General features: G+C 40.0%; 5 protein-coding genes and 1 pseudogene across 5 annotated transcripts; 2 read left to right on the forward strand and 4 right to left on the reverse strand.

The window, feature by feature from the left end:
* Positions 1-560: 560 nt before the first annotated feature.
* On the reverse strand, positions 561-3,085 carry LOC134478522 (histone H4). Its single transcript, XM_063259995.1, has 2 exons — positions 2,504-3,085; positions 561-2,095 (listed from the first exon to the last, which is right to left on the reverse strand). Exon 1 carries the CDS (start codon positions 3,039-3,041, stop codon positions 2,730-2,732), a length of 312 nt encoding a protein of 103 aa, XP_063116065.1. The 5' UTR covers positions 3,042-3,085; the 3' UTR covers positions 561-2,095; positions 2,504-2,729.
* Positions 3,086-3,191: 106 nt separating this feature from the next.
* On the reverse strand, positions 3,192-9,621 carry LOC134478521 (histone H3-like; annotated as a pseudogene).
* Positions 9,622-9,753: 132 nt separating this feature from the next.
* On the reverse strand, positions 9,754-10,307 carry LOC100732749 (histone H2A type 1). Its single transcript, XM_003468798.5, has one exon. The coding sequence runs from the start codon at positions 10,245-10,247 to the stop codon at positions 9,855-9,857; it is 393 nt and encodes a 130-aa protein (XP_003468846.1). The 5' UTR covers positions 10,248-10,307; the 3' UTR covers positions 9,754-9,854.
* A 205-nt stretch (positions 10,308-10,512) lies between these two features.
* Positions 10,513-11,096, forward strand: LOC106027457 (histone H2B type 1-C/E/F/G/I). Its single transcript, XM_013151438.3, has one exon. The coding sequence runs from the start codon at positions 10,568-10,570 to the stop codon at positions 10,946-10,948; it is 381 nt and encodes a 126-aa protein (XP_013006892.1). The 5' UTR covers positions 10,513-10,567; the 3' UTR covers positions 10,949-11,096.
* Positions 11,097-17,782: 6,686 nt separating this feature from the next.
* Positions 17,783-18,799, reverse strand: LOC100733033 (histone H2B type 1-C/E/F/G/I). The gene has a single exon (XM_003468799.4). It carries the CDS (start codon positions 18,759-18,761, stop codon positions 18,381-18,383), a length of 381 nt encoding a protein of 126 aa, XP_003468847.1. The 5' UTR covers positions 18,762-18,799; the 3' UTR covers positions 17,783-18,380.
* Positions 18,800-19,035: 236 nt separating this feature from the next.
* Positions 19,036-20,798, forward strand: LOC111756489 (histone H2A type 1). The gene has a single exon (XM_063259997.1). It carries the CDS (start codon positions 19,090-19,092, stop codon positions 19,480-19,482), a length of 393 nt encoding a protein of 130 aa, XP_063116067.1. The 5' UTR covers positions 19,036-19,089; the 3' UTR covers positions 19,483-20,798.
* The last annotated feature ends 2,099 nt before the right edge of the window (positions 20,799-22,897 follow it).

Consider the following 22,897-nt stretch of genomic DNA (forward strand, 5'->3'; position numbering starts at 1 on the left):
AGGTTAAAATATCCTAATGAGAGATAGACAATAAACAAGTTAGAAACTTCATCAGGATATTTTTAGTAAAGACTTATGCATGCTGTGAAAGGACATGCTCTGGACTAGAAAATTATTTAAAGGAACAAACCAAAATGTAGGAAATTAAAGGTGCTAGGGCAAGGTAAGTATTGGTAGCCTCCCTATCTCAAAAAAAAAAAAAAATATATATATATATATATCCTAGAGAAAGGAGATTGTGCTAAAAAAAAAAAAAATAGAATTCTGTGCCAAGGTACTAGTCACAAGGATAAAGAGTAAAACCATGAGGGCAAGGGTTAACATGACACAGCTTATGTGGTATATAATATGCCAAAAGACGGACCCAGATTACTATTTAGTCATACCTAACACAGTACAGAGATTATAAGCAAGGTTTTAACTGTAATGTGGAGAATGAAATTAATGAGAGTAAAAACTGGAAAGAAACAGAAATAAAGCAGATGATAGAAATAGTGAAGGGAAAATCAGTAGTTACTTATAGAACACAATTTACTGATGAATTAATTGAAATTTACAAATTAAAGATAGTTGACATTTATTAGACCTTTACCATACCAATGACAGTATCATAGTTTTGTACAGCTGTTACAGAACAGAGACAGGGCAATTAATAATGAAATACAAAGTATTTCTCAGAGATGTAGAGGCTGGTAAGATAAAGCAGCTAGCTGGTACCTGGCAAAGTCTTTCTCCCTGCAGCATCCTGTGGGAGGTGGACAAAGGCTGTGAGAGAAAAAGGGGAAGAACTATACCTGAAAAGAGAGTTATCCTATATAATGAATGCCACAATAGTGCCAACTTGCCACAGACTACAAAGATTAAATTTTTTAAGAAGCGTAGCTCTGAAAACTTCACTACACATTTGCAGGGTCAAATCTGTCTTTTTTGTCTAGGTCATGCTATTGTCATGAGATACAAGACATAGCAATCATAGTTGCCTAAACACATAGGGTATCCTGTGACATGCACTAGTCAACAAAATATTTAGTAAATAACTCCACTGAGTACCAAAGCTATGAAATAGTACTGTCACAAGCACCCTTCCATGCAAAGCATTCCAAAACTTCCAGGGGATCCTGGGAATGCTTCCTATAAATTTAATACGTATGACTTGCATAATGACCAATTACTTAATATTTATTGTATTAAATAACATAAGGTGGTTGAATGGAGGACAAATCCAAAGCATCAGGACACAATTCAGTCTTCTTCCTTAAAAAGGCTAAAAATCAATTCCTTGTTGCTTCTTATGGTTTATTTCTCAGTCTTGTAAGATTCAGTCAATTCAGGGCCTTAGACCTGAGAACTGCGTTTTCCTCGGAATGGGGCTTTCTTTTCTTCTGCACTATAAAATATGCAGAGGTGACCAACTCAAGAATATATAGGTTGACTAATACCACTCAGCAAAGGGTGACAGAATGAACTTATGCAAGTTGTTCTTTAGCATTGTTAGGTCTGCCCTTGCTCTACAACTGTATCCTTCATTTCTGGGGTTATCTCTCTCTGCTCTAAACACCGGATGCCAGGCTGACAGGAAAGCATGGGCAAGCCTCAGAGCAAAAATAAACCCAATGAAATGCTTTATGTCCGTGTTTATTTTTAAACAGATTCTTTTCAAAGGACTTTTTGATCCATCTATTAAACAACTCCTCTCCAAACAGAAGAGTGATGTGAAAGCAACAGCGCTTAAGACACAGGGCAAACGTATCCTTTGATTTTTAACGTGTAATGAATTCAATCCTGTTCTTCCCACACTGCAGCACAGTGCAAGAGGTAACAGGAAAAGGATCAATCATCACCTTTATTTAAAAAAGGTGGCAGGTCAAGGCAGGGGCTACAATATAAACTGAGAAAATCCTCTTGTATGGTGAAATTAAACTGCTACACCCGAGCCAATGATACATGCGTTTATAAGGACAGTTACTTCTTGTTGTGGAATAGGCGCATAGTGCTTATTTGGATTCCGTAAAGCATCTTTACTGGGGGATCAATGAGGAAATCTTGCTCCATTCACTTAACTCTTGGTTCCCTGAAGATGCCTGTAACACCTGAACTAGAAGAAAAAGGAGAGGCAATGCAAAGATAAGTCATCTGACACTGAATGTCCCTCTCAAAGTTAGGAAATCAGCCACATGTTTTTTTTAAAGTGTTGACTTTGGCTCAAAAAGCAGCCGTATTGCCCGGTCGTATATGAATGCCGATGAGGGGAGAACCTTGGAATACACAAGACGGCTTACACCCGTTACTCTAACAGTACATCACTGTGCTGACTGAATAACCATACGTTTAAAGAACCGAGTACATAACTTGTAAATGTGTATTCCTTCATAGTTAAAGACTAACCAGGCAGTAAGTTATCATTCACCAGTGGCAGTAGAGAGTTTACCACTGAAAATCAACATTAACAGTTTCCAAGTTTCTTTTTGATTGGACTTGGAATGTGGTTTTTAGAAAGGCATACCTTCAAAGTTCCATGTAGTTCACCAATTGTTTCAAAACATTCTTGGCATGCTGAGACTACCACGGTGCAGCCACCAGTTATGACCTAAGCAACTCGCCTCCTTGAGGGAAAACTCAAGGGCTACTACCTTAATTCAAGTGTACTGCCCTTTAAAAGTGAAATAAGTAGTTGGCCCTGAAAAGGACCGTTTTTTAAAGTCTGTTAAGAGAAAATCCAGCCGATAGACTTAGCCGCCGAAGCCGTAGAGCGTGCGTCCCTGGCGCTTGAGCGCGTAGACCACGTCCATGGCGGTGACCGTCTTGCGCTTGGCGTGCTCCGTGTAGGTGACGGCGTCGCGGATCACGTTCTCCAGGAAGACCTTGAGTACGCCGCGGGTCTCCTCATAGATTAGGCCAGAAATTCGTTTGACGCCACCACGGCGGGCTAGGCGACGGATGGCTGGCTTGGTGATACCCTGGATGTTGTCGCGCAGCACCTTACGGTGGCGCTTAGCGCCGCCCTTGCCAAGGCCTTTGCCTCCCTTGCCACGTCCAGACATTATGCAAGCTGTGTTTGAGCAAAGTGCACAATGTGTCTCAGGGCTCATGGACCAGCATTTTATAGTAGCACTGCGGACCTGGTTGAAAACAGGAAACGCAAGGGCGGGAACCATGTTTCCCGCCCGTCTGAGCATTTTTTTCCTGTTCAAACCAAAGAGGGGCGGAAGCAGAAGCAACAGCAGAGCCTGAGGCAGCTTGGAACTGGCCTATTCATATTTTCAGGAAAGAAGATTGAACCTGTAGTAGTACCTCAGAATTCACAGAGTATGTAAAGTTAAAGTTATTATCCCATATATTACATGCTTGAAATATGGTTTAAGCAATTCATGTCCTTGTTGTTTAAGAATCCAAGGTTATTTTATTGATTGATGTATGTGTAGTTAACAAAGTTCTTTGGCACCCAAACAGAATGAGGGGTAAAAATATGTGACAGTTACAGAATTACAGGTCAGTCCGGCTAAAGGCATTAAGGGCTGCAGTGAAGATTTATACATGGGTAAATCACGAAGGCAAGAGATACTAGTTAGGGGAATTCGAGGCTTACAGTCATCTTTAATCAAATGCAACTCTGTGTCTGTCACCACATGTTGTCTTCCCAACCAACCTGTAGTATAATATCCAGCTTCAAGAGCATCCTCAGCATGACCACTGAGTATTCTTGGGTAGGTTATATATTTGTTTTTACATATATTGTTTTAGAATACTACATAAATTGCTTTTTAAAAACAACCCAACATTATTATCTTGTATGATACTATTGTGGCTCCTCTTCCTGCAAAATTGATTTCTTTAGACTAATGCTCCTAAGAGATAATCCTCATTGCTAAACTTCGTTTTAAGAACTCCTCAAAATGATGAATACATGGGTAGAGATTTAGCTCGGCGGCATAAAGACTGACTGGCAAGTGTGAAGTCATGAGTTCAATCCTCGCTGACCAAAAAAAAAAAAAAGAGTACTTATTTCACAATTACATCCTTAAGAAGTTAAGTCCTTTGGGTAGAAAGCTGGTATTCTCCATGATTGATGGGAAAGACCAAGTTCATTGCAACTTTCCCATTGATGCATTCTTATTCTGAGAGTATCTCAGGATTCAAGGAATGTGAAACACAGATACACAAAAATTTTGATCTTCATTTTTATAAACACCCAAACAAACCTTAACATTCTATATAGCTTGAATTCAGATAACTATAGAAAGCCCTTTCCAGTCATCGTGATGGTCCAGGAAGTTTATATTTGTTATCCCATGGAAAAATTTTTGGAATTCTAGTTATTCCAATTTGACCCTTACAGTATAACTCATAGTGAGAACAGAGGCACTAAGGCATATCTGTAGTTGTGGGGAGCAAAAAGGGCTCCAAATACATCTAGGATGATGGATAACTGGAACAAAGGCCTAGATCCAGGGCCTAACCCAGGTTTTATCCATTTGTGAAGAAGGGAGTAACTCAAGGATGAATGACTGTGAGAAGAGTAGGGAGTACATAGGTGTTGTGAACTGGGCTAAGTAGGAGGTCTGAAGTCACCCTTGCAATATGCAGAGAGAAGGATATGCAGAAAGAGTAACACAATTTGAAGTAGTAGCCAATGTTTTGGGCCCAGTGCTTAAGCTCTGATGGGTAATCTTTTATGCCCTGGGAAGTCATACCCTCTTTTCTAGAGGCTGGATCTTAACCAACATCCTGGAGTATGGCTTTCCCTTCAGCCTGGCTCACACAAGTTTTTTAGGAGCTACCAGGCAGGATAACACTGACGGTCACCTTATCTCAAAGACTATACCTTAGCACCTTGGCTAGACCGATGTGCTTACTGCTTAAAGGCAACTGAAAGAATAAGGAAAAGACCTAACCAGCTCTTGGCATAGTAATACATGGGAATAGGGCCAGGTTGACCCAAAATTGTGATAATTACTTTTCTTTTAAGGAGCTTGTCCTCCAGCTTGTCCTCCACAGACAACAAACAATGTAAGTGACATGACATATGCTATTCACATAAAATTTCATTTGTCAAATTCTCAACATATAATTTAAATATATCACTTCTTTTTCACACTATTGTGTGTTAGATCGGTAGATTTGGTTATTTTATGCATTAATGAAGAAACACAAAACCATGTTAGTGTTTTATCAACTTTGATTTTTTAAAATATTTTGACAATATGATAATTTTATTTCTTTTGTACTTCCATGTATGTTTCTTCAGATGCTAAAAAACATTCAAAAAGGGGCACTAAGACTTCATCAAATATACAAAAAAAAAAATACATGGCATGAAAAGTGGAAAGAAGTCTTCTAGAAGATTCAGAGATACTTGAAAGATTCTAGCATCCAAAAATGTGCAGTGAGGAGAATTAAGAAACAGTATCAACTTAGAGATCAAAATCATGTTAGTCACAGTAATCTCAAGGCAATACATAAGGATAAAGGACCCTGACTTTCTCATGATAAAGGGTAAAACTATTCTTTATGAAATTTTATTGGAAAAATGGCCTAAGTCTTTACTCAACTTTTAGAAACAGCGATAAAATAGTATACAGATTATAAGCACTTTCCAATTTTAATAATGGGTCTATATCTCTAAGGTCATAGGACAAATGTCCTCTTGATATACTTAACTATATCTTTGGAATTAGTTTAATAGTCTCACTCAAGATATATAATAAATTGTCAGAAAATGTAGCCCTGAGCAGTGAAGGAGATAAAAGATGTTGTCGTTCTTCTACTTCATTGTATAGAGACACTGTCCTAATTTTGTAATTTCTGTTGTACTTATATCTATGTAAATCTGTTAATTGTTTCTCAATAACAACTGATGTTCTTTCTCTCTGGTTACAGATCATTTTATTATCAGATTGTTTTGTTTCTCCAAAATGTGAAGGTGCCCAAAAGTTCCATGGAAGGTAAAAGCCAGTGCGCATTTTATCATGAAGGGGCATTTTGCCCCTACCTACATTCTTCTGTGTCCCATAATTACAAAGCCCATGAAATCTGTTTACTGTGCAAGACATTCCAAGATCAAAGGGCATTTAGCCTTTTATGAGATGGCCCAGTGATCAAAATTTCAAATACCTGATTCTGACAATAGAAGGCCCTAAACTTCCTCATTGCATATAAGAAGTATATACCCTTTCTCTGTAACAATTGCTCATTTTCCTGCCTTAGGTCTTTATCTTAAAGACTTTCTCGACCTATTTCTTCCACTCATACATGTCATGTTGCTTTATTCTGAATTTAAAAATGTTTACTGAGTACAAATTATTTGCCTACATTATTGAAAGGATTGAATGGACAGATGCACCGGTGGGAGGCTGGGAGGCAGAACCAAGGGGCTCTATCTTGCCCCTAGGCAATTTACCTGTGGCACAAAATGAATTCCAGTGGGCTACCTGTGCATCAGTAATGCTCCTTAGGCACCACCCCAAACCTAAGCTATATGTATACCCCCACACCACGTGTCCAGCAGAGACAAAGCCAGACCTCAGAGGTCATGGAGTCTCTCTCCACATTCCTAAAATAAAGTCCACTTTCATTTCATATTTCTTATCTTTTTATCCATGCCGAAAAATCTATCAATTATTAGTATTAAAATTCTTTAAAAAAGAAACACAATATTGGCCTCTCAGAGATCAAAAGCTTTTGATTTATATTAAAAGCAGTTTCTTGGGGCTAGAGATTTAGCTCAGCAGCACAAGCGCCTGCTTTGCAAGCAGGCAGTTGTGAGTTTGATCCCTGGTGCCGATCAAAAGGAAAAAGACAAAAAAAAAAAAAAAAAAAAAAAAAAAGCAGCTTCTTATTTTACTTCTTCCATGTCTTCATGGTTCCTTTCATTTAAAATGAGTAACAAAGATCAAGTACTAGTACAGTTGTAGTGCTGCACAGAACCCACTGGCAAATAAAAGATGCGTTTGAGCATCAGCCATGACAGCAAGAAGCAGCAATGGGAGAAATTTAAATTCCACAGTTTTATGCTGCTCAAGTTCAGCAGACTCCCTTCATATATTTGCACACGTTCTCTTGTATAAATGACTGCATGCAGCCCACCTGGCATGGTGGTGCACATTTGTGAGTCCAGCATTCACGTGGCTGAGGCAGGATGAGCTTAAACTTGGACCACATGAGTTAAGGCCAGACCAAACTGCACTGTGAGATTCTGTAGAGAGAAGGACAGGAGGAAGAGATGTCACAACTCCATACTTTGGGGTGTGTACAATGTACTAGGTAGATTTAAAAGACAACAGATATGCAAATAACAACATAAATTAAAATGGCTAGTAAAGATCTCAGTGTAGGAATTCAAATAAGGAGAAGAGCTCATCGAATGTGAGATGGGATATGGCATAAAATGACCATACACTTAAGCCAGCACCATTAACAACTATATTTGGAGGATAGGTGGTCACTTAAACCCTGAAATTATGTATGAAACAATCTTTCAAGACTTACGCTGTTTCCAGCAGAAATATTGCAATTGAAAAAAAAATTGGTGGAGGGGCAATGCCTCAAGAACAAGACTTTTCAGCACATTACACTCAAGATCATCACATCAAACCTTAGAATCCACCTCCCCACTTCCCTTGCCAGCCCAGGGAGGCAAAGTTTCTCTCTGGCCAAGTTCAAAGCTATGGAAACCTTGACAATACCTTGCCAAGCTGGGACTTAAAAGTACGGCACCTCTCCCTTCAAGCTCAATTCAGGATTTCTAGCTAAGAAAGGACAAGGCAACTGGGCAAGTGCAGTCAAGAATCTCAGGAAAGCGATGGACTAGCTCATAGCAGGAACCCCAAAATACTCAACTGCTGATTATAAAGTGCCTAGAGTCCCCCAAAGATTAAGGAAGGTAAGGCTAAAAGGACTAGAGGCAAAAATAAAACCAAAGGTCCCACAAGTGAAGTAATCAAACCTACAAAAGTCAAGCGGATCCAAAGCAGTGCCAAAACAGGAAGTACAGAAAAGTCCAAAAATCAGACCTAATTAATTCCTTTATCTTCACGAGGACAGAGGCTATATACCTGTGTGAAGCGCCTGCCTTTTTAATGCTACCATAGCACTACACAGTTTTTATAAGGTAGTGGGCTCTGCAAAGAGCCTTTGGGTTCAATTCTGCAATAGCTCAAGAAGAAAACTTTAAGCCCTCTTTCCCAAGAATGTGGTGCAAGCTGGAGGTCCTTTGGCATAATGGTGAGCCGCTTGGCCAGGATGGCAGACAGTCTGGTGTCCTCAAAAAGATCCACCAGTCAGGCCTGGGAAGCCTCCTGCAGCGCCATGACAGCCAAGCTCTGGGAATTCAGGTTGGTGTTGAAGTCCCTCGCGATCTCGCACACCAGCCGCTGGAAAGGCAGTTTATGGATCAGCAACTCGGTGGACTCCTGGTAGTACCAGATCTTTCGCGCAGCACCACGGTGCCAGCTGGTTAGCAGTGCGGCTTCCTCAAGCCGCCGGTGGCCACGTCGCTCTTGCGAGCATCGTGGGTAGCCAGCTACTTGCGCAGGGCCTTGCCGCCTGTGGATTTGCTCGCTGTCTGCTTCGTGCGAGCCATTAAAAAGTCACTAACAAAAAACGCTAATAACAAAATGGAGACTTCCAGAAGTCTTGTCAAGCAGAGAGACAGAGAGACAAAGAAACAGGGTGGGGAGGGGAGACCAAGAGACAGAGAGAGAGAGAATGAGAAAGAGAAATTGACTTATTGTCATTGGATACTTTGTAGCTCCAAACACAAGCATTGGTGGCTACCTTTGCTTCCGGATCACTTAAACCTCGCTAGCATTTAAAAAAGAAAAATCATATTTCTGTAGTCACTCCCCCTTAACTGCTGTTTTTTAACTTGTCCTTTGAGGAGTCCTCATGCATTTTATTTAGGATGTTCCTTTACAAAGCTTAGGGGGATTTTACCTAGTCATTACAATGAAAATAGCTTGCAAAATAAATATTTTCAAATTCAGGCACCAAAAGTTGGTTGTCATTTTTTTAAACGAGCACGTGATGGGATTAGCTAAGTGATTTTTTAAGCCACATTTATAAAGAAAGCGTAACCTCACATTAAATATATTGACTTGTAAACTGGTAACTCAAACATGTTATAGCTGTCCTATGGTCATTAACTATAAATGAACAATTATAAATCCAATGTCCAACTACACCTTCAATTAAAGTACAGCATCCTCATAAGAGCATACATAAATTGAAGACATTTGGGAAACATTTTGAAAAATATATCATTACGGATGGCCTAGAGAACATGTGTCCTTTCATAGCGAAGCTGAGCACTTTTACATAGGGGACAGCCTTTTTAAGGCTAGTGATGTATTCCTGATAGAAGAGGGCCTTGATGTGTCACTAGAAATGTTTATTAGACTCACTAGTAAACCTTTTGTGCAAATATGGTCACACCATTAGGTGTATTTCAAATGTATTCCTACTTGCAAAACTTAAAACTTAAGTCATCAACTGTTTGCCTTGTTCAGTACCTTTCTTAAGGTTATTGGATCCTAATTGTGTTGCACTTCGAAAAAGCTTCGAAAAGCGCGGGAGGACCGCGTCTTGGCCTTGGCGCCAGCCTTACCGCCCTGCTTACCGCGTCCAGACATTCTAAGACATTCTAAGACATGATTAGCTATTAAAACAGCCTGATATCTGGAGTGACATTCACAGCACATATCCCCATTTTCTCCAACTTCTGCTTCGCTCACTAGAAACAAAAATTAACTATTGCAATAGGAAAAAAAATGTGCGCCCTTTTACTGAATACATGGGTGGCTCTGAAAAGAGCCTTTGGTTTTTTCCAGGAACATGGATCACTACAGCTGCGAAGCTGTTCACTTGCCCTTAGCCTTGTGGTGGCTCTCGGTCTTCTTGGGCAGCAGCACTGCCTGGATGTTGGGCAGCACGCCGCCCTGCGCGATCGTCACTTTGCCCAACAGCTTGTTGAGCTCCTCGTCATTGCGGATGGCCAGCTGCAGGTGACGCGGGATGATACGTGTCTTCTTGTTGTCGCGCGCTGCGTTGCCCGCCAACTCCAGGATCTCGGCTGTCAGGTACTCCAGCACAGCTGCAAGGTAGACCGGGGCGCCAGCGCCCACACGTTCGGCATAGTTACCTTTACGGAGAAGGCGGTGCACGCGGCCGACAGGAAACTGGAGCCCGGCGCGGGAGGACCGCGTCTTGGCCTTGGCGCGAGCCTTACCGCCCTGCTTACCGCGTCCAGACATTGTAAGATAAAAACAGAGATGAAACAGCTAAGAAGGAAAGAAAAAACTGTCCAGCTACAAGCAATAGGAAGCTCCTTATACTGATAGGTGGAAGTGTAAACTGCAACATTTGATTGGTTAACAGCTGCTTTACCTAGCTAACCAATAAGAGAGCAGATTGAATAAACCAAATTTGCATATATTTCGTCACTGGTATGTTTTCAAATCAAATCTAAATATTCTTGAAGCCTTATTTGCATAGACGCCCTATAAATATACTGCTTCTTGTGTTTCTGCTTAGTTTTCTTTTCGATCTGTATTTCAGTCCCAGGTCTGTTAACATGCCTGAGCCAGCGAAGTCGGCGCCTGCCCCGAAGAAGGGCTCCAAGAAGGCCGTCACCAAGGCGCAGAAGAAGGATGGCAAGAAGCGCAAGCGCAGCCGAAAAGAGAGCTACTCGGTCTACGTGTACAAGGTGCTCAAGCAGGTGCACCCCGACACGGGCATCTCGTCCAAGGCCATGGGCATCATGAACTCCTTCGTCAACGACATTTTTGAGCGCATCGCCGGCGAGGCGTCACGCCTGGCGCACTACAACAAGCGATCCACCATCACGTCGCGGGAGATCCAGACGGCCGTGCGGCTGCTGCTGCCCGGGGAGCTGGCCAAGCACGCCGTGTCGGAGGGCACCAAGGCTGTCACCAAGTACACCAGCTCCAAGTGAGCATCTGGCAGCTGCCTACAACCCAAAGGCTCTTTTCAGAGCCACCTACTTTTTCACTGTAAGAGTTGTGATGACTTACCTGTTTTTTGTGATAAAGCATTTATTTGTATTTTTATTTTTTGAAGTAAATTACTTTGCAGAAAATGGAGATTTGCATTTGTGTGGAACAGTGACACATAGATAAATCACATTTACTTGCAAATAGTAACAGTTGTTACCACCTTTGCATTTTTTTTCTATTGGCTGCTTACTATCCTTACATTGCCGCATCATGTGTATTACCTAATTGGTTTCTTAATGGAAAGGATTCAGTAAATATGCTTAATTCTTTTGTTATTTGTATCCTTGGGGGCCACTAAATTACAATACTCTTAGTAAAGGCAAAATTTCTTTCAAGTCAATTAATTTACTTTAAATCCTCCAAAGTAAGGAGAGGAGTGCAACTGACATGCAACAAGATCAAAGTGACTAACTGGTTCCTGGGAAGGTACATTTACAGTTTTCCAGGTACCAAGTCAGACACAATTACAGCAGTTAAGGAAAGTTCAGGAAATTCTTGGAACTCAGTTTGTAGATATTTAAAAATTATTTTGGGATTTTTTTAATGCATGATTTATATCAGTTTATCTTGCAATTTGTTCTGGATAAATTAAGGAAAAATAGTATAAATAGTTAGACCTTGACTTTGTTGTCATATATATGTATATATTGCATAATGGAGACTTACATGTTTTTGTGATAATTACAAATTTTATTTAAATTTATAAACTAGCCAAGTGATGTCACATGCCTGTAACTGCAGCACTTGGGAGGCTGAGGCAGGAAGACTACTGAGTTTGAGGCCAGCCTGTGCTACAAAGTGAGTTAAAGTCCAGCCTGAACTGCAGAACTAGACCTTATCTTAAAAAAAAAAAAAAAAAAAAAATTTACAGCCTGTAAGAAATGCTGAAGAAATGTTATCTACATAAAAAATATTTCAGAATTTCAATCCAGTCCTGGCAAAAGATGTTTCTGCACTGCATGTTTTACTCTCTGTCCAACAAATACTGTGTATACAACATACACAAGAACATGTATAAACTTCAAATTAACAAAAGTAGCAAAAACTAAAAGAAAAACTAAAAACAAAAACTGCTTGTTAGCATAAATAAAAATAATCATGGCCTGTAATTTACGGAATTACTGAACTCTCCTATGTTATAAGAGGAAACATGTTCTTATTTGGCTACTCTTCCGAGAGTAGAAATTATGTAACTATTTTGTAATTATGTAACTATCAAGTTCTAAAAATTATTGTATCCCATAGTGACATACATATAATGTCACCAAAGTGATACTAGACTTCTTCACCTTATCTGACAAAGAATAAAGTTGTACACTGAATTAAGTCTGCCAGTTGACCTACATTAATAGTAAAATTTTACCATAATTTGCAAATAACTATTTAACCCCCACGGTCCTCATTAGTATAAGAGAGATAATAGATCATAATACAAATTGCAGTGTACGAATGCTTTGGCCATAGATTGCTGGCTTTGAAAATGATGGAATATGACCAAAAGTGAGAAAGAGAGTGAACTCTAACATCTGAAAAATAAGAAAATAGATCTTAAGTGTTCAGTTCGTGAGTTAAAATCAGAACAACATTCTGAACTTAGCCCAGTGAGATTTATGTCATATAGATTTACAGAACTATATAATTTTAAATTTTTATTACTTTTATCCACAAAGTGCATAATACATTTTGGATCACCAATAAGAAGCTAATACAACACTACAAGTAAAAGAATCAGTGACAAATATACTCAGTATGATGGATAATGTAAGCATTATTTTAAAAGGTTCAACCTGTTCCTTTATATTTGAATCGGATTCCTACTCTTACTCAGGGAAACACATGAACTTACAATATGCTGAAGGAACATTCAGTGTGACGTGTTGTAAGAGAGAGGAGCCTAAACTGACTCATACAGAGATAGTTTTTGGTAACCATGATTGGGTCGCAGAAGTTGTACTTTCTAATTATGATTTTCTTTTTCTCTTTTCAACCTATCTTTATTTCTTTCATCTTACCTAAATAACCGGCCACCTGCATGTAGTTCCAGAACAAAACATATACAATTCTTAGTTACCATAACCTACAATTCAGTGGTATGAGAAAAACCAGGGTTCTTTAAAGAGGCTCCAATCTTAGGCTGGCACGTGGTTTAAATAAATTTATTCTTCAGAAGTTTCTTATGTGACAGAAGCCTCTGAAGAAACACTGAACAATGAAAAAGAAGAATAAGACATTTTTCAGCTCAAAAGTAACTTCTAAGGAAAATGTTGATAAGCTTCATAATCACCATGCGTCCTTGAATCCCAAGAATAATTGTTTGTATGTATAAAAGGCACTGCAAGTCGTGGTGTTAGACAGAGAGTTGTTAACAGCCTGGAGACTAGTAACAGAGGGGCTACTTGAAAAGCAAAGATGGGATTTTTTCCTTCACTTTCTTAATCACTGGATTCTTGAAGGTTGGAAAGCTAAAAAGAATGTAGCTTAAAAGAACGTAACATCCTCTAAATGAAGAAATCCAACCACTACCTTCCTAGGCTAACTAGAGGCTACTGCAATCCTCTTCCATCCCTTTATGCTGTCATATCTACTGAAGATGTATAATCATGGGTTAATTAGGCCCAATAACCACAGCTTAATCCAATAATTCCCATCAGTCTTCAGCCCTGCTCCTGACAGACAACCACAACACCATGCAAGTCTTAAGCCTTAATTCTAACAGATAGCCAAAACAGCTTTTCACTGAACTTTTCCCCTCAGAGGCACCCTTTATGCTCACAACCCTTAAAAAAAAAAAAAAAAAAAAAAAGCCTCGTAGTCTTTTTTTTTTTTTTTTTTTTTTGATACTGTGGACCTGGAGCTGCCAGGCAGGGGCTTATGTGGCTGAACTAAATCCCCAGCCCCCTTTCTAATAGTGGCTACTTTGATCTACAGAGCAGCAGCCTCTCTCAGGTTTATTCCAAGTAAACCTGTCCTGATTGCTGAGTTCATGTTTGTTTCTCCTTTCTGCCTAGCATTGTGTTGCTGATGAGGCTCAGGGACCATAAAAATTTTGGACTATTGGTGATGGGTTAGAAAAACCTCAAAAGCTCACACAAACTAAATAGAGACAACCACATGAGAAATAAACAAAGACCTACTTTTACCTAAGGTAGGTAAACAGCACCCATTTTGTATATGCAAGAACAAGCACACAGTTAGGATTCACTAAGGGAATGGGGAAACAGGAAGGAGAGCCATGGGCCCTTTTCCACTCCTCATTAAACACATGACTTATGTTTTCTCCTGGGATAATTAGGGACTTGAAGTCATCTTTGCCATGAACCACAAATCTTCACTTGAACCTACAGATGCTCAATAGGTCACCAGAATTACAACAAAGTTTGACTTTAATTTTATACCCTCTTGTTGCTATAAAACTTCGGTCAAATCTGAGCTCTACAGATAGGTATATTAGTTATTTAGTAGTGATCTATCTAAAAGTTGGAAGAACAAGATTGGCCCTAAATTTACATTATCTCACCTTTGTGAAGACTGAGGATACCAGGATAGGTTATCTCTATGGACATCCAACTATGCCTAACAAGTCTTTAGTTATTGTCCTTAAACTGCTTGTTGTGACCCTCTAAGCATCTGAGAATAAAACAGTCTCCTGGGCTAAAGATTCTAACATGACGACACCAGGACTGAGAAACTATGACAGTAGAACTGAGGTACTGTAAGTGTCAACATGACCCAGTCCACCTGATAATCCTTAAGAGCTGCACTCCTGCCTTGTGGATGGCCAGTATAAACCCTTTGAAAGAATCTTGCCCTAGGCCAGACACTGTAACCTGTAAAGCCTTGAAGGCAAAACCAAGGAGCTCCATTTTCCCCACCCCTAGGAATTTACCTGTGGCTCTATCTTCCCCACCCCTAGGAATTTGCCTCTGGCACCAAATAAATACCAATGGGCTACCTGCGCATCAGTAATGCCCCGTAGGCTCCACCCCAAACCTAAGCTACCTGTATGCCCCCACTCCACGTGTCCAACGGAGAGCTTGCCAACGCCAGAGACTATGCCTGACCCCGGAGGGTCGGGGGATCTCTCCCTGCATATTTAAAATAAAAGTCATTTATATTTCATACTTAACTTTTCAGCCACACCACAATTCTCTCACCCTTATGCCAGCTTAAAGCCCTTCCAGCTACGTAAACTGGAGTCCTTTCCTATCTCCTCCTCTATAACTTTTCAATTAAAACTTGTTTGTCTATAAAATTGTGCTTTAGTTTAAATTCTGTTATTTCTAGAAGTAAGGGCCCAAGCTAGCCACTGATAGAGGTATTCAAATTGTCAGCTGGTGCAGATGGGAACTTGACATTGCTTACATTCTTGCTTGAAGCTGTAACTCTCTCTAAAAGTACTTTACAAACATTCTACCATTATCTAGTATCTACATGTCTTGACTGGATTCTTTCATCAAGTGTAGGAATCAGCCCAAAATACTTTATATCTAACCAAAGAACTAAGATGATGAAAAACAAAGACAGATACCATTAAATTTTAAAAATCATGTGAGCCAATGACTCCTATTTTCATTCAGCATAGATGTTCCTCACCCTCAGACTGGCTCACCTTCCCCTGTATTCACTCAGACAGAGATACTAGCAATCAGAATATCACAGGATTCATCTGCTTCCCATCATCATTGGTACATATCTAGATAAACAATAGGATCGCAGCTTTGTTGAATCTTTTCTGGAACCTGCAGTGTGTCAGCATGCTTGAACTCAGTCTTTCTCCTTAGTACTCATAAAAGACGCAAAGTAGGTCTGATTCTTCAGCCTGCTCTCCCATAACCAAAGGCACAAAGATCCAAAGATCCAGGAAGTGAGAGGCTGGTTCTTCACCATTAAAGGACCTGGGTTCCATGGGACAACTCTATGAACTATAAACTTATCTAAAATGATTCCTTGCATTATAATTCTTTTGAGAAAAAATGCCAATAGAGTTGATTTAATAATATTCTCACTGTAAGAAAGGAATACAGTATGTGAGAAAAAAACTTCATTTACATGACAAAACACAAATATCTATTATAATGTTTAATGCTATGTGTGATAGCTCATACCCTGGAATAAAATCCAAGGAAGTAAGAAATTAAAATTTGGGGAGCAAAGGCTTTATTTTAGGCCAGGCCTGGCATCACAGTCTCCAGGAGCCAATTTGGAGACTGCGCACCTTACAGCTAGAAAGGTTGGGTTTTAAAGCCGAAAACCACAGGAATGTTGCAAACTTTGACTCAGTTAGATAGCATTTGGGCCTTACAGAACTTCCTGTAATTTCCTTGAAGTTAAGCATTTCTTAAAGAACAGCACATTTTGTTACAGATAGTCAGATGAGGGGTAGGGGAGAGACACCTAAGGCTTTTACAGCTTTCTCAGGAAACAGAAACTTAACCTAGAAAGATAGGAAGGGGAAAGGGGAGGGGGAGGCAGTAAGATGCATACAGAACAGAAAATGAGGCACAGTGGTTAAAACTAGGTTACAACACTATGTGTTCTCAAAGATGTCTTAATAGAATTCAAAAGCACTTTAGTCAGTTAATGTTTCAAAGCTTTGGGAATTATTTCTAAAATAGAGTATCTTCTCCCACAACTATAGCCTACACTTGATTTATTTGCATTCCTGCTCCATTTTAGTAGCGGCAGTAGCAATGGTGATGGTAGTATTTTAAGGACTGAGAGATTGAATTCAGGGCCTCAAACATTTCAGTCAAGCATTCTACCACTGAGCAAAATTCCCAGGCTCCTTATCCATCTCTGAATATTTTAAGTTCACCAAAATCTCCTGCTGGGGTAGGCACTGTTGTTTTAGAGGCCTGTATGCAACATTAAACTTTACCAATCTTCTCATGACACTTCAAATAATTGCTTTATCTACTGCAAAAATTGACAGTGACAAATGCTTTAGAGACTTGGTTCTTTGAGAGCAAGAAAAAATATCAAAGTTCTTAATGTGAATAAAAAATTCAATAGCCACATGTATTAATATGTAAAGTAACAATGTTCCCCATAAACCAAGAGAGGTTTGGTTCTTTCAGTCAGTATCCACTCAGGAACACAGAAACTCTTAAACATCATTTTTTATAAAAATAATTTAATAAAAGTTATACTGGCATACAGAAAACAAAATCTGACCTACAGTATTCTGAGAGGAAGGACAATAGTAGAAGCCAGGGAATGCAGAGAAAAATCAGAAGGTTAGCATACAGAAAACAGGAGGGCAACCTGGGCCAGCTGGGGATCAGAACACTGGGAGGAGAAAATGGGGATGATCCTAGGAGTGTGCGAAGAAAACCAAAGAAGTGGAACAAATTACTAATACCAGAAGGAGAGAGCTTTAATTCTATGATGCAGATAAGAGCACCCATTTGACCTCCTGGTTTCCAGTTCCCTACATTTCTAGCCTAAGAATATCCAACTTGGGAAAAGCAAACAAACAAAAGACCAAACTAAAACAGAAGAGAAAAGGAAAGAAAATAATTAAGGTCTACAATGCTGTCCACATTGACTTCTCTCCACTGCTCCCAGGCAGCTATGGTTCTGATGCCCCATATTTCCCGGTCCAGCCAGTATTTTAGACAGCGAAGCAAGCAACAGAAAGCACAATCTGTTTTCCAGTCAAAACTAGAGAATTGTGTGCCAATACATTTAGTTACTAGTATTTATCACTGAAAAGGAACTTCTATCACATGTCAGTGATTTTCTGAGTGACCCACTTACAGTATACAATCATCTTGAGAAAAGGGAATAATACTTTTTAATAAATGCAATCCAGTAAGTGACAGGGTCCCATTTACAAGGTTACAAAGTGACCGGTTTCTCTTAAGTTCACTATCATTTTGGAAGGAGTCCTAGGGATACTCCACTGCCACAAAGAATTTGGCCTAACTTTCAAAGAGGATACACACAAAAAAATGGAAAATATATACAAGAAATACAATTGTGTTGCATTATACATAGCGCTAACATCCTAGTTGGTGACCACAAGTTTGAAGTGAAAATCTAAGTGCAACATATGTCAGGAAATAAAACACCTCATTGGGGCCACTGCACCCATTCCACACAGAAGTATTCAGGTTTCAGCTATAATTTGAAAACTGAGGTGAAAAATGAATTTGCAGGAAGATTTTACTACTCAAAGCACTCTGAATGCCATGAGAAAACAATAAAGACCGAAGTACTTGTAAAATACAGTGAATGCAATCACCTAAACCGCTTGCTTTCTTTCAAAATTTAAAAGTCAAACGCTAGAAAAGTATTACAATTCTTTTTGTTGAAAAAATGAGGGGCTCTGAAAAGAGCCTTTGGGTTATAGGCAGCAGCCAGGGGCGTTCACTTGGAGCTGGTGTACTTGGTGACAGCCTTGGTGCCCTCCGACACGGCGTGCTTGGCCAGCTCCCCGGGCAGCAGCAGCCGCACGGCAGTCTGGATCTCCCGCGACGTGATGGTGGAGCGCTTGTTGTAGTGCGCCAGGCGCGACGCCTCGCCGGCGATGCGCTCGAAGATGTCGTTGACGAAGGAGTTCATGATGCCCATGGCCTTGGACGAGATGCCCGTGTCGGGGTGCACCTGCTTGAGCACCTTGTACACGTAGACCGAGTAGCTCTCCTTGCGGCTGCGCTTGCGCTTCTTGCCATCCTTCTTCTGCGCCTTGGTGACGGCTTTCTTGGAGCCCTTCTTGGGGGCAGGCGCCGACTTCGCTGGCTCAGGCATAACGAACACAACTCAGGAGACCAAGGAAAAGAGAAATGGTATGGCTACAATGGAAAACAGCATATATAGTTGCAAGGCGCTTATGTAAATAAACGAGGTGTTTCAAAACTTAGACTCTGATTGGAGAATTTTGCATGGTCCATACGTCATATGCAAATTAAGCATTTTTAAATCCTCTTTTGTAATTGGCTCATTTCAAGACTTCTTTTAGCAAATCAAAAGTTGCAATTTACAATCCGTATTGGCAGTATAATAGCTTGTCATCTGGCTAGCAAGCTGTCCTATTCTTTTTTTTTCCTTTCTACTGTTTTGCTGTTACGATTCAGCTATGTCTGGACGCGGTAAGCAGGGCGGCAAGGCTCGCGCCAAGGCTAAGACGCGGTCCTCCCGCGCCGGGCTGCAGTTCCCCGTGGGCCGCGTGCACCGCCTGCTCCGCAAGGGTAACTACGCTGAGCGCGTGGGCGCCGGCGCTCCGGTCTACCTGGCGGCGGTGCTGGAGTACCTGACAGCGGAGATCCTGGAGCTGGCGGGCAACGCGGCGCGCGACAACAAGAAGACGCGCATCATCCCGCGCCACTTGCAGCTGGCCATCCGCAACGACGAGGAGCTCAACAAGCTGCTGGGCAAGGTGACGATCGCGCAGGGCGGCGTGCTGCCCAACATCCAGGCCGTGCTGCTGCCCAAGAAGACCGAGAGCCACCACAAGGCCAAGGGCAAGTGAGGAGCTTAGCAGCTCTAGTGATCTATATTCCTTGAAAAACAAAGGCTCTTTTCAGAGCCACCCAGTTTTTCTGTAAAGCGCTGCAATGCTTTTGAAGTGTACCAGACGTTTTACTGACACTTGGAATTTTCACGAATTGAAAAATCAAGCTTTGCCCCAGGATGGCACTTTTAACTTTCATACATCAGTATTTCAGAAGAAAAGCAAAACTTAGCTCCTAACATCCACACAATTCTCAAAAGAAAAGCAACTATAGTCATATCAGAACAAAAGTGGGATTTAGGCAATATAATCAAAAGCAGTGAAAGTATAACGTCCAAAGAAATACTTTGTGTGTGTAACCATGTACGCATAAATCTCAGTACACAAAATTACATGTAAGTTGAGTGTTCATACTCTCATGAAATCTGAAGATAAGTATAAAGCCCAAAATAATAAAGGTAGAAGAAAAAGAAGGAAAAGTGATCAGTTAGATTTCAGGGCTGGGTTTTTTAGTTGAGAAGAGGGCATTTCTATAAGCAGTAATACTTTTAACTGTTGGTTATCACCCTTCAAGAAAATGTAGTTATGAAAAAGCTAATTTTAGACCACATGAGGGTTGAAAAAGCCAGTCAAGGCTACATGAGGTTGCCAAGGATACAGTTCAGTGGCATAAGCACTTGCCTGACAAGTCGTGAGCCCAATTCCTTATAACACCCCCAAAATTAAATAAAATAAAAAATAAAGACTACATGATTCTTTGCTTACATGTATTAAAAAGTGAACTAACCTGGAAACAACGTATTACTCAATCTGCTCCTAAAGGAAGTTTCAGCGAGGGATCGATAAACAGGGCTCAGTCAGCTTCATAAAAGTATGATAGGACAATATCAGCCTGTAGTGGTCCTTTCTGCTGCAGCCATAGGAAGCAGTCAGCGAGCAAGTTCACTGAACCAAAGCCCAGTGCTGGTACCTTGGTGCTGCGCGAGATCCAGCGCTGCCAGAAGTCCACCAAACTGCTGATCTTTAAGCTGCCATTTCAGCAGCTGGTGAGTGATGCCATGCAGGACTTCAAGATCGACCTGCGTTTCCAGAACTGGGCTAGCATGCCACTGCAGGTGGCATATGGGAAATACTGTACGTGGTGCTTCTCTTTCAGTAACCAGTTTAATTGCTGTCTTCATCCAGGGCATCACTTTCATAGTAATGGACACTGAGCCAGCATGCTGCTTTCATAGAAAAGAGGGCCTAATCCAAACCAATGATTTCTTTGGGAATGAAAAAGTTCTTTTCAGAACCTTGGATCCATCTTGTCAATAAAAACTGCTTGTAATGCATTTAGAAACAATAGTGTACATCCCTTGGTGAAAAGAAATCAAATTTTTTTAAAACTGGAATGATATATATATATATATATATATATATATATATATATCGTTGTTCTTTTATAGGACCTTGTCTGTGATATATAATAATGGGTGATCTGTAATTTATTTAGAAAATCACTTCATTTTTCCCATCAAAGGTGGAGTTTCAAATTGTAGAGGTGAATGCGTTGATGGTAAAGCAGGGATATATGGGAAGATTTTAGGCATTAATTGTTAGAAGAAAGTTACTGCTGATGAGGCTTGCCTCTTAATATTCTTATAAGACATTGGTAAAAACATTTACAAACATGTACAAGTGGGAAACCAGAAGAAATCATTTGTTATCAAACCTAAACTGCACTGGGCAGGCCTAAGCAAATGCCTCCTTTCGCATATAAACAATTAGATTTTAAAGCAATACCTTATGATCGTTATCAACAGATAAATTAAAAACAGAAAAAAAGCCTAAAATATTTCAGTCAAATATCCCTATACTGCAGAACTCATTAGTATAGATATATCAAGAAGACAATCCTGCTTCAAAGGAACACAGGAGATTAACAAGAATATACATGGTTCAAGGAAGATTTGAGAAACAAAGGAAACTCATAATCAAAATTGTTATTGTCTTACACAGTTGTAACTTTTGAATTGTTTTCTATTGGACACAAATTATTGCAATGTGGAATGTACACAAATCATTGTAATTATTAACCTCCTGAGATAAGGAGCCCTGATATTCAAACAGAAGTAGATTCCCCTAAAACACTCTTAGGAAACTTTGGCAGGTTTAGACTATGCCAACTTACAAGAATGAAAGAGTGTAGTCCATTCCTTTACCTCCATTTTTCAATTTGCATACCTCTAAAAAGTGTTCAGAGCTCTTTCCTGAAGACCACTATCCTCCCCTTAGGTCTGATAGCGAATGCTGGCAATCAACTTTTTCATTTGTATTTTCTATCCCACCAACAGCTGCTTACCACTGATGCTGATATGACATACGGGACTAATGTTCCCCAGACAGAAAATATGTGACAGGCCCAGTACGTATCTTTTTAGCTACAAATAATATGACATCTCTTTAAACCAATTATTTTAAAACAGTTGAAAGGTTCTTGCCCTGGTATAAATTACTGTACAATTCTGGCAGTGGTCTAACATGGTGGAAGGCCAAAGCAGGAACACATACCACTTCGTACTTCTTCAGCCCTATTGCAGCTCCCTTCCTGTTTGCACATGCAGAGAATTCCAATTTGGTTCCTCAAGCACCATCAATATCGGCCTCATGCACGACTTCAATCAGAGGTCATACAACCCTCTGCCTCTCTATCCTGTCAAAGGAGACAGCCTAACCACCATGGGTTGTTTGCTCCTTTTTATGTCCTCAATAAACCTATTTGTTTGTACTTTTTGCTTTTCTATTGCACCAGAATACTCTAACAACAATGAAGTAATGACTTAAAAATAACAAAATTAATAGGTACCGAGAGTTAGACTTGTAGGGTGTAGTGAATCACGGAAACAATACCATGACTGTGAAACCTGAGGAAGGAAGAACACCCTGACTTCCAGGACAGTCTAACTACAAAAACCACTACAAAGCTACGCTGCAGTATATATTAAGACACTGCATCAAAAAAAAAAAAAAAAAAAAAAAAAAAAAAGAAAAGAAAGAAAGAAACCAAAAAATAAATAAATGAGAAAATAAACTGACCTCAATTAATGAATGAAAATTTCTGATAGACTGACAGGCCATTTAAATTATGTATTTGGCAGACAATTTCACAAAGAACAATTTGGATGGATTACTGAATTTGTCAAAAACATAGTTGGGGGCTGGGGATTTAGCTCAGCTGCATAAGCGCCTGCCTTGCAAGCAGGGAGTCCTGAGTTCAATCCCCGGTACCAATAAAAAGGAAAAAGACCAAAAAAAAAAAAAAAAAAAAAAAAAATTAGTCAATGACAGGCCATCAGTCTTTGTAGTTACAGCTGTTCCAATGAATAGAAAATTTGTGAATGACTATAAGAAGAAAAGAGAATACTTAGGAAATTTAACAAAGTTTGGTACT

Source organism: Cavia porcellus, unplaced genomic scaffold (assembly GCF_034190915.1).
Source record: "Cavia porcellus strain 051 isolate PalLab524CR breed Dunkin Hartley unplaced genomic scaffold, mCavPor4.1 scaffold_13, whole genome shotgun sequence".
Taxonomy (NCBI): domain Eukaryota; kingdom Metazoa; phylum Chordata; class Mammalia; order Rodentia; family Caviidae; genus Cavia; species Cavia porcellus.

Bases quoted from the DNA above. Each gene is read 5' to 3' on its own strand.
- LOC134478522 (XM_063259995.1), bottom strand. From the start codon at position 3,041: ATGTCTGGACGTGGCAAGGGAGGCAAAGGCCTTGGCAAGGGCGGCGCT.
- LOC100732749 (XM_003468798.5), bottom strand. From the start codon at position 10,247: ATGTCTGGACGCGGTAAGCAGGGCGGTAAGGCTCGCGCCAAGGCCAAG.
- LOC106027457 (XM_013151438.3), top strand. From the start codon at position 10,568: ATGCCTGAGCCAGCGAAGTCGGCGCCTGCCCCGAAGAAGGGCTCCAAG.
- LOC100733033 (XM_003468799.4), bottom strand. From the start codon at position 18,761: ATGCCTGAGCCAGCGAAGTCGGCGCCTGCCCCCAAGAAGGGCTCCAAG.
- LOC111756489 (XM_063259997.1), top strand. From the start codon at position 19,090: ATGTCTGGACGCGGTAAGCAGGGCGGCAAGGCTCGCGCCAAGGCTAAG.